This window comes from Lycorma delicatula, chromosome 1 (assembly GCF_047948215.1).
Source record: "Lycorma delicatula isolate Av1 chromosome 1, ASM4794821v1, whole genome shotgun sequence".
Classification (NCBI taxonomy): Eukaryota; Metazoa; Arthropoda; class Insecta; order Hemiptera; family Fulgoridae; genus Lycorma; species Lycorma delicatula.
Genome location: NC_134455.1, coordinates 216844106 through 216856116, shown reverse-complemented (window position 1 = coordinate 216856116; position 12011 = coordinate 216844106). Strand labels below are relative to the sequence as shown.

Here is a 12011-nt window from a genome sequence, read left to right as displayed (position 1 = left end):
GAACTGATTACGAGGAGGCGGGGGATGTATACAAAATAGCCAGTTACAATAATTCAGTCCGATGAAGTAAATCTTAAAAATAATAGTACAATAATTAGATTCGGCTATTCTTCTAATAATAAAAACTGACTTAGTGGATTCAATGGGCATTTATAAAGTATTATTAAAACTTTTAGTTACATTAAGCAATGAATAAATACATTAATAATTTATTATGTAATTTCAATCGTTAATTTTGTAATTTTGTAATCGCAACTTTTCTTACCACTATTTATCACTATCACCTTTTCCATTATCATTCGCTAAACGATCTACATCACTCTCACTTCGCTATAATGCATCTCTTCACTTTTCGCTCGTTTTATTTGAGATGCCAAATTTAAAAAAACCTTTTTTTGAATGAGATCTGGAACTTATCTCCACGTCAAAAAAGGTCTGTTTAGTTTTTCGAATTAGTTTTAAAACCTTGCATTAATTTAAATTTATTTGTGTAAAAATATGAAAAAAATTCAGAATCTCAGTGGACATCGGCGATCATCCTGGTCAATATAATTCTATTTGCGTCAGATCCAAATAAATAGATCGATGACAGTCTGGTCCATTGAAGAAAATTCTTTAACTATGATTGCGTCCCCGATCAGTTCCTCGTTTTCCCCTTATTTATCTTGGAATATCACTCAAAGCAGTTCATATTTTTCACCCCTCATGAAATTTTCCTTCTTTTGATGGAAGCAACGACCTCTTTATCTTTATTCTGTTTTTCTACAGTTTTCAAGTTTGTTGCACGGTATATTCATGAAATTCTAAGCAATGGCTGGTCGCACCAAAACTCGGATGCCTCTATACCTTTCACGACATTATCTGATACTACCCGTTCGTCTACATCATAATATTGCATCTAAACGCATAACGGATGAAGAATATAATTAAAGTACAAATATTAAGTATTTAGGTTACTCGGTATACCTTTTAAAGGGTTAAACGACTCTTGCGTTTTTCTATTCTGACCTTTATTTCCTTTGAGTAATCCCAGTCTGCATTTAGAACACATCCGAGATAAGAAATACTTACCGCCCGATGTGAAGCTTTTTCTTCTTCCTTAAAATCAACATCGATCTTCCTTTTAAGTTCAGTACCTACAGACCTCCAACACTATTTGCTAATAACGTAGAGTCATCGGCGTAACGATGACTCAATGTTATTAATCCCCACACAACTAACGGTGAAACCTTTATTTAATCCAGCTGGTGCTTCTGCAACAAAAAAAAAATTATTTTGCTTTCAACTTTGAAAAACTTTCGGGCAAACCATTTTGTTATATCTCGACATTTTCCAGTAATTATTTTCCTGCTGGGGCAGAGGAAAGAATTTACAACATTCATTGACCCCCATGACGGTTGTGGGTTACTCCTTTAATATTGATTTTTCGATCATTACAGCTCTGTAGCTGAAAGATAACAATCCTTCAAAATTTATACCAAAAACTCATTCGGTTTAAATAGCTTTTCTTTCTTTTTCCTGTTTAGCCTCCGGTAACTACCGTTTAGATAATTCTTCAGAGGATGAATGAGGATGATATGTATGAGTGTAAATGAAGTGAAGTCTTCTACATTCTCAGTTCGACCATTCCTGAGATGTGTGGTTAATTGAAACCCAACCACCAAAGAACACCGGTCCCCACGATCAAGTATTCAAATCCGTGTAAAAATAACTGGCTTTACTAGGACTTGAACGCTGTAACTGTCGACTTCCAAATCAGCTGATTTGGGAAGACGCGTTAACCACTAGACCAACCCGGTGGGTTCGGTTTAAATAGCTGTCGAACGGGAAGATTACGATATACTTGCTTTAAATTTCAGTCTAAATCATCAAAAATTGTCACAAAAAACTTATACCTTCTCTTTCGAGATAAGACTCTCCTTTGAGGACGGTCTACGAAAAATTTCTAAACTTTTTATCCATTCTAAGACAAATAACTCACAAATTGTTCGATTTGTAATTTAGTAAGTGATTTTAAATTTAATAAGTGATTATTGATCCAAATTTTTCACCGTTTGTTGCTGCTGGACAAGATTACGAAAGAATGTACTTCTTGAAGGTGTATTACGGCTCGCCTGTACTCATTACCGATTGATTCTCACCATATCTCAGTGGAAACCAAAATTAATGTTAAAATAATTATAATCTATGATTATTTCGTTATTTTAATAAATTAAATAACATAAAATATATTACTTGATGCCCTGAAATAACCTCCGGTTCGGTTTTAATGAGTCAATCACGGAAAGAGAATAATAATTTATATTTAAATTTGTGACCGAAGGATGATGATGTAACAGATAAATAATGAAAAATAGAAAAAATTAAATATATTATTAACGTGAGAGAAGTAGCGATGTCATGGAACCTAGGTGCTGCAATATTTTTATAATTCTTTTTTTCTACTTATTTCACTTCCTGACAGCGAGTGTGGTTAAGTGAAATGCCAAGGAAACAGTCATCAAATATACTGGACATAGTGAAAATTGATAATAACAGTCTAAATCGACGACGAACAAACAAAAGACTACACGTGAGGCATTCAAGGACTTTGGAATGTAACGGTCATAGTATATAATGCTTGATATTTAAAGCTTTCAGTCTTGTCTACATTTACACGATTAATATTAGTAAATCATTTATTTTATTCAAAAGAAAAAATATATACATTATTATCCTTGTCAGGCATAACTTTTTACACAAGCTAAAAAATCCATTTATCATTCATCTAGTAAGTGTAAGAGATCGTAAGCCTGTTGTTATTGTGTAAATAAATATAAACATATATTAATAAGTGAATACCGATCCAAAAATTAATATACACACTCACACACACACACACATACACTTATAAAAAGGAAATTATTAAATAATACTTTCCAGATAGGACTTAGTTTTCTGTTTAATTTTGAAAAAAATTATTGTGATTTCTTGTAATGATCAAATAAATTTTTCAGGAAAGACTCGTTTCCAAAAACGTTGAGAAAGGTTTTTCCTTTTGTTTTTTAACCACAAAATACACATTAAGAAAATATTGGCCTATTACAACTTACCCAACCACTTTATGTTTTTTAATTCACAAAGTATGAATCGGGTTGGCGCAGCGGTTATGTGTTTACCTTTTTGAAAGTTGACAAATCGAGTCGATCTACAAGCATAAAGCAAATTTCATTGTTTCTGTCCTCCGATATCGTTTAGAGTAGGGTTTTTGACAAAACAAATAATTGCCTAGTTTTAAAAAACAAGCTAATAATTAGAGTGTATACACAATCACTTATTTTGGATTTAGAGACATGAGGCCAACCAAATATAAATGTACAAACTATCTTGGATATTTAGGAAGGAATCATACAACTCAAATACTGACAATTTAAATATGCATATATATATATATATATATATGTGTGTGTGTGTGTGTGTGTGTGTGTGTGTGTGTGTGTGTGTGTGTATGTCTTGTGCCTGACTACACACGTGTGCAATCAGGCACAAGACATAATACGATTATAATATGAAACTAGATTATTGCAGCTTCATTTTATACTAATGTCTACATTTCATTCTTTGCTCTCAGTATTTTTATGTTCTCAAAAAGGATTTTCTTCTCATAAATTTATATCTTCTTTTTTCTATTACTTTTGTGATATCCTACAAGCATCGAGTCGCCAGCCTTTTCGATCATCTTCTTTCTGGAATCTTAATAAAACAATGTGTCGGTGTTTCTTCAACTTTATAAGTTTATAAACCTATTAATTTAACTTTTTTTACGTTTACTTTTTTCCTAATAATCCCACGTCTCCGATAAACTTTTACATGATGCAATCTTTCCATACATAAATCAATAAATTAGCACCGCGTGAACTTCGTGACCGGCTATTTTTCAATGCAAATCTTTTAAAGTTTTTACATATAATCTATCGATCATTAGGCTAATAAACAAGTAGGTTGTACTACTAGTGATAGATACATTACATGATTAACGTGATAATACATGTAAGTCTTTATTATATAATTTGCATACATAGTCCTTATTGTTTTTTTGTTTTGCTCATCATAAATCAAAAAAAAATTTAAACTATTTAAAAACACACCAATATGAAAGCAAACAAGATACACCATAATAAAATATAAAAATAACCGTAGGTTTAAAGTCAATAATAACGAGAATTAGTTAACTATTTATTTGTTTATTAATTTCTAACTTAAATATTTTTTATTTAAATATAATTGCGCTAAAAAAAAAAAAAAATAGAATAAATTTTTTCTCGTAAATCAAATTATTAATATATATTTTAATTAATTCTTTTTTTTATTGAAATAAAATTTAAAACCTTTAAAATAATTAAAATTTGTTTTAGCTAACAATATAAATATAAGTGCCGTACTCTATTTCATATGCTTAAAAAAATGTAATTATCTACACTGAGTAATTATTAGATTTTAGAACCTTTTTTTATATAAAATTCTATAGAAGAATCTTTTAATCGTTAAAATGAGTTATGGAAAAAAATGGTTTTCCTTCAATTTCTCATAACATAGCTATCATTTGAGAGAAATTAGTTAGAAATATCGAGAATACTCCACCATGTAAAACGTTAACTGAGCTGCAAAATATAACGGAATATATATTACTAAAAGAAAAAATATGTATGTATACATATTACTGTAGAATTTTATGTAACCACTTAAAAAAAAAAGTATATCGTTATAGTGAATGTTGTTATACGAATGAATTATCAGTAATTATTTTATGGTTGATTATCATAAAATTATTAAGCAAAATGAAGTTTTTAATATTTTATTCAGTATAGTAAGCCGGAGCTACCAAATATATTTACCATATGATGGTTTAAAATCAGTTTTTCTCTTGATATCTACATATATTTTTAACAAGATTCCATTGCTGAATTTTGTTCACGGATTTAAATAAATGCATTCAGAATAAAAGACGATTTATCATTGATTTCAGATGTTTTAAGAAATATGGGATTAGCATTTTTTTTGTTTTAAATCTTCGTTTTATCTTGTCAAAATTTTAATTTCAATTTATTTTTCAGTCAAAGTTGAACTGTGAAGTTATGGACGATGAACTGGGATTCGAAGTACGGTGGGCGATTGCTGGTGACAGTATAGTCATACAACTCGTGGCAAAACTCGGTAAGTTTAACTTTCTGTAGAATATACAGTATTTACATCATATCTACCAGCAAAAATTAATTTCATAGAAAAATGTACTTAATAAGGGTGTATATACGTATAACGTATTTCCGTTTTTCAGAATTATATGTTTTGAAGTGAATCTTAAATAAGCATTATCATAAAACGCATAAAATTAAACTCTCTTTATATTATAAATACAGAAAACCTACAGTTGAAAGCGTTGTTTTATCTTTATTGTTTACTCTAGTGCGGAAGCGTTTAATGAGTGCGATAATAATTTTTAAGCAAATATTGCTTTTTGCGTTGCGTTTCCAGAAGAGCAGCTCCAATTTTCAAAAACAGACAGTATCAAACATACCTCTGGTCAATCGCAGGAAGGATTAATGATTTTTTTTTCTTTTGTATCTCAAATTATATTTACAGTCACTTTTGTAGGTAGAAACTATGAGTACATTTCATCATAATAAGGAAGTGTAAAGGAGTTTCCTTTAAACACCTTAATTAAATACATTCTAAAAATATCAAAGTAAATCAAAGGTAGCACATGCAATGATAAAAGTTTATACAACTAGGTACTAGAATCCATAAAAAGTTCAGTAATACGAATAAAATCACAAAGTAAAATAAAAATTAACATAAAAACAAATGACAACAGAAACATAAACAATCATAAACATTAAATTAAATACTTAGATGATACACAACTCAAGAATAGAAGCATCTTCCCAATTATTATCACGATAGGTTGCTAATACATGTAGCCTTCTAACATCTTCGCCATTGTCCAAGAGGTTAACAGCTAGATTGTCATTAAGTTCAGGTGATCATTAAGCTTTATTTTGTACTTGGTTGCCAATTGATTGACTTCTTCCCGAGCATGCGGTAACTCTAAGCCCTCATGAACTACGGCGTTCCGAACGAACCATGGCGCCTGCGTTATACATCTCGCTAATTTATTCTGGAATCACTGATAATCTCAATATTGCTGGTACTTACCGTCGTCCCACAAAGTTGGATTTCATAGGTCTAAATCGGTTTTATGAACAATCTGGTAGTTGGTTAGATAAGGACAATTCCGATTTCCTACCTATTAAACAGAATTGCTCCCTAAATTTTATATCTACCTGCTTCCTTTTTTCCTTCATATGAACCTTCCACATGTTAAATGACGATCTAAGTGAATACCTAAATACCGTACACTCTCAGCTCGCGGGATGTAACTCCCATATAAATGGATTCCTGGGCAGTCACTCCTTCTCATTGAGAAAGTCATATGAGTCGACATCGCTTGATTCAAATGTATATTCCATTTCCTCAACCCTCAGCTAGAAGGTTTAGTCCCGATTGCAACCTAGCTGAAGCTTGAGTTGGATCATCATCGACCGCCATGATTGTAAACCGCCGTATCATCGGCAAACTATGAAACAGTGGTATTGTCTGTAAGCGGAATGTCCACAGTGAGAACGGAGTAATGGATAGGCTCCCAACAATGAGCCCTGGGGAACACCCTAGGTCAAAGAAATCGGATAACACCCCTTTATATTTAATATGGCAAAAGCGATCGTCCAAGTATCTACAAAATATCAGATAGAACGGTTGAGGTAAACTCGTTTTTAGTTTATATAGCAGACCAGGTAGCCAGACCTTATCAAACACTTGCTGGACACCTAAAATGAACAAAATTTTAAAAGGATAGCAGAACAAAATGTTTTCTCTTCTAAGCATTTGGTGACAGCACGAATGATCCCATGCATCAGTTCAATGATGGATTGACTACTGCGGAAACCGAACTGGTGGTCAGAAATAACTTATTTCTGTTCTAAAACTGGCCAAAATCTCCGAAGGAGTAAGCTTTCGAATACCTTGGACGTAATAGGTAATAAGCTTATTGGCCTGTAAGAGAGCACTTCGTTTGAAGGATAACATTAAATAGCTGAGTCATACAAATTACGGCCTTAGATAGGAGCATAGAGAGCATTTTTTTCGGTAAATCAAGATAAAGCCACCTGGTTTTGTAAAGCATCTGCTTTATGTGAGTTTCGCTCCTTCTTAACGCTTTTAGCTCCTCCCTAGATGAGAAGGGTCTAATCGGAAGACTTATCGGAACTGGACTTTCTAAAGAAGTTCATAATATCCTCTTCACTGGTGTTGTGGACGTTAAGTAGTTGAAAGACTGATCGCACGTGCCTAGCCAACAGGTTTCACTGATACTTCTAGCTCATGATCCATCTGATTTCTTAAGTGGAGGGGATTGCGGCAATGGTGATTGAAATTTCCTCGTGGCCTTTTACAAAGATTAGTCCCTTTTTGAAGCTGATAGCTTACTGAGATAATTTTTAAATGTCTTCTCGTTAAAAGACTTTAGCTACTCATTTTAACCTCCAACTAGCCCTGTTTAAAGACAGTCTAGCCTCTGGTTTCCTGTAACATTGTCATCTCCTCCTAAGACGCCTCTTTGTCAAAATTAGGTTCATTACCTCCCGTGCGTAATCTCTGTCCTGATATTGTCTAGAATCGGGGCTTTCAGCTTCCTAAATACCACCGTTCTTATAGTGAGTAGGACTGGCGAATGATCAGACGTTGAGTCGTAGCTAATCCTCACAGAAGTATACATAGATGATGCCGGAAGTCACATAAAAGGCTAGTAGGTCCGTTACAGATCCGATGGTCAATATGTTGGTTGTAATGCAGATATCACATCGAGCTGCACAATACAGCCCCTTAAAGTTTTATCTCGGGTTGTTATAAGTCGTGATCCCCAATGAACATGTTTAGCATTTGAGTTCCCACCCGCAATGAAATGTGGACCCAGTGTTACAAAAAAAACTCAGAGAATAATTGACTCGAGATCGTATGCCTAAGAGGATAGTAGACCGCCGACAGTTTGAAAACCCCTAGCCAAGTCTAAAATTTCAAGTGAGGTTGCTTGGATATGATTACTCCAGAAGTTCGGTAAATGATGGTGCCTTATCGTATTTTTTATAAGCAGTCCAGTGCCCCCATGCGTTCTACCGTCCGAATGCTTAGTCTTATATATAGATTAACCCCTAAGACGAAGATAGTTTCGATCGGAGAACTGAGTTTCGAGAAGTAAGACAATATCTAACGATTCTGTGAAGATAAACGACTCTAATTCTTGTCTGCGAACAGAAAGATCATTAATGTTCCAAGTAGATATTTAAGAAACTTGGCTATTAATAAATTTTAGCTATCATCTTGCTAAGTATCAGTCTTCAAAATTGTTCTACTAAAAACTCTATGTTTCAGGTCAATTTCTGTAATCTGCCCTCGGGATCCTCACTGGCTTTCCATCCCACAACTGCGGCATAAGATCCAACATTATTATCTGATTGGATGCTTGATCCTTAGATCTCCCTCGGCCTAAAAAAAGGAAATTGGCGTTGCTCAGATTAAATAAAGTCGGTTGTTTATCCCTAGGCTCGTACGGACTAACTAATTTCCCTTGAAGCGTAGCATTTTCTGCCTTTGCTTTCTCTCTAGGATCTCCTTGTAAATCTCCTATAATCTTTATAATTTGCCGGATGATCTGAATGGCGCAAACAGGAGTATTTCGGTCTTTTCTAGAACAGCCCTGTGTAAAAAGTTATTCATTGTATGTCGCAGATAGTTATTCTTTGTATGTCCGTATTGTCGATATCTGAATTATTGGACTTGACCCGGAGCTCTTCTGGGTGTCTCGAATGTGACGCCACAGTTTGCGATGACTCATACATTGAATATCTCGTTGTTCTCATGAATTTAGACAACGGTTCACGAAAGATGTAGACAACGGCTCTTTTGTGGCGTGACGATGGGCGTTTGTTACACTTTGTAACCTATGTCCTAGTTCTTCAATTCCATTCTTGATGACGTCAATCAGGATTGAATAGTGGAGATTTCTCAGTAGTACTCGAAAGAGAAAAGCAATTTTGTCCTTTCACGTAAACGGATCTGATTATCTTGTGCTCATGGACCAACTTTATTATTTTTTTTTTGTAATGTCTGCGCTTTACGACATCACTCGTAATGGTTTATTACTGACAATTTTTATTAGTCGCTTTTAGACACGACTGTCTTAGAGAACACACGACTTAGAAGCAACTTTCTTAGAGAAGCAACACATCAGTGATTCCATAGAGGACAATCGAAGTTGTTTATACCGCGCCTATTGTGTTTCAACTTTAGTTTTTTCCGTCCATAAGTCCTCATATCTGTTCGACAAAGGTAAGTTGCTTGCAACCTCACTGGTATTCTGCGTCGTTCTCGGCTTACGCAGCACCGGAATCGTTTGCCATGATGGAAATCCTGATTGAGAATTTAAGTCGTCAAGGTACCTTCGCTATCTGAGTCATTCGGCTTGCTAACAATATTGTCTCGAATGAGTCTACGCCGGGATAACTTCCTAGGGCCCCTATGCGAAATTGTTAAAGATTCATGCTTTCTACCAGAAGACGAGTTAGTTCCACCAATTGTAATTTCATTGATGTCAAATCGATCTGATGACAGCTGATTTATGTTTATGTTTTGAAAAATTATGGATGTAACCCACTAGCTAAATAGAAAGTAGAATCCTAATAACTAATCAAGATTAATATTAATAATCCAAACCAAACATAATCGTCTGTAAATAAATTATATTCTTTACAAACACTCAAAAAATGAAAATAATTATTAATCAAGAGCAGGATTTTATACACCACTATCAGAAAAAACAACTGTTATTTTTAAATTACTATTTGAAGAAATAAAAATTACTAACGATATCACTCCATTTTTTATAAACTAAGCAGAAATGTGCCGAATAAAACTTCTTGAAAAAGAGAATTTAAATTTTGTATATTTTAGGATTGCCAACAATATTAGTCTATACTTGCAGAATTTTTTTATCCTAATGTTAATTTAGAACCCGATCTTAAAGATTATAGCATAACTAAAGTAAGTTTTAAGTTAAATCTGATTGATTAATAATAAATAAACAATAGCCTTAATATGAAAGTGTAAATTAAAATAAATCTATAAAGAAAAAAAAATAGTTTGGTAAAATTTAAAGTTAAAATAAATGTTTTTACTTATTGTATAAATACGAGTAGAAGTGTCAAATAATTTAACAAAGATTTTAACGATTGCAATTTGGGGTTTACATTACTCGGGTTTTAATTTAAAGAAAAGTAAATTTAGTCGGTAAACAAAACCTACTAATCTTAATGATGATGACTACCTAGGCGCTGATGACTACAGTTACAGGAATAATAATATAAATTAGAAGACTAACTCTCTACCGTCTTATTTACTCAAATTTATGATTCCGTTGACGGAAGTAAAACCTTTATTAACAGACACGGCCGAAGAGCTTCGTTACGTATTACACTCGCAAATTATATGATGCTTATGTTTTCTTTTAAAAGTAATCACAGTCGATAATTCGTAGTTATTGTTATCTAAGAATAGGAATTTCATTTTATTTTTTTATATTATTTATAAAAACGCGAATAAGAGAAGTAGTGGATCGATAACTTTACAGCTGGAAGTTCGGAGAGCTTTTATCGTATAATGTTAAAATTTCCAGGTGAAATCAGTTACTAAATTCCAAACTGGAGTGAAAGGTTACAGTAAATGAATTAGATTCTATAGAAAACGATTTCAAACAAGAAAAGATTTCTTTTACAAGAAAGCTAGAACTACTGATCTTTGACCACTCGTAATGATAAATTAAGAAATGTTTAAAATTCTTTAACTTAGTATGTTAAAAGGTTTGCCACGTTATGTAATAAAATTTTATTTAATTTCCACAAAAGTAATCTAGTCTCAGGTACAGTAATTTTTTTATGAGCGGCGATTATTTCTTTAAAAAAGAAAATTGTATTTTCTCCCGCTTGGTTTATATATACGATTTAAGACAGTATATTATGATTAATAAACATTCATATAAGAAAGTAACTAAGTGAACAATGCTTATTTATTTCCAGCTTAACCTAAAAAGTACGTACACTTTTTTAAAACTAGAAACAAATTACGATTATTTATAAGAAAATATAATAAATATTTACAAGAGAGTTTTAAATAATTTTTTCTCTCAATTTGTTTGATAAAATATTGTGTCATTACAAACTATTTTGCATAGTATGATGAAACACTTTAAAATTATTTTAAATACAGGATTTAAAAACCAAGATATTCTACCAATACGTTTATATACTTACTTACCTACTAGCCAACGCCCACTCTTGGCTGTTGAACCATTTTGTGACGCGCTGACCAGTATAAACGGGCTTCTGTTTAAACGGGGCCTTCATCAACCCTCTGCGAGTGGTCCAGAGCTCTGCAGGTCCCCAGAAGGTCTGCATCCACAGTTTTGTGGACGCAGAGTTGGCTTTCTGGAGAGGTCAGAACCCGTATCCGATGTAGGTGCGAGGCCAGTCATGTCCGGTTTTTAATCTAATTGCAGCAACGCTGACTGCTCGAGGGAGGCTATAGCTTACAGGGCCATGTATGTCAAGGCTCTCCCACTTCTTGCCTCCCGCTGATTCTTTGCGGTTTTCGCTAATCCATTTATCGACTGCAGAGTTTATTTGCACTTTGGCTGAGTCAAGAGAAGGAGTGCTGGATGACTGAGGCAGAGAAATTCCCAGCTTTGCCGACTTTTCAGCCATTTCATTACCACATATGTTACCATGACTGGGATCCCATTGAAATTTCAACTGCCTACCTTGACATCCCAGTTCGTTTAAGGTCTTCCTGCACCCCAAAGTTCTTGTGGAGTCAGTTATAGTGTTACATGACAAGTTCCGAATGGCTGCCTGCGAATCTACAAAGAA

General features: G+C 33.5%; 1 protein-coding gene across 1 annotated transcript in view; it reads left to right on the top strand.

Moving 5' to 3' along the window:
* LOC142328577 (uncharacterized) overlaps nucleotides 1–12011 on the top strand; it is a 157239-nt gene that overhangs the window by 98404 nt on the left and 46824 nt on the right. The window contains exon 7 of the mRNA XM_075372345.1: nucleotides 5094–5193. Within this exon, the coding sequence (XP_075228460.1) occupies nucleotides 5094–5193 (100 nt within the window). The remainder of the gene's footprint in view (nucleotides 1–5093; nucleotides 5194–12011) is intronic.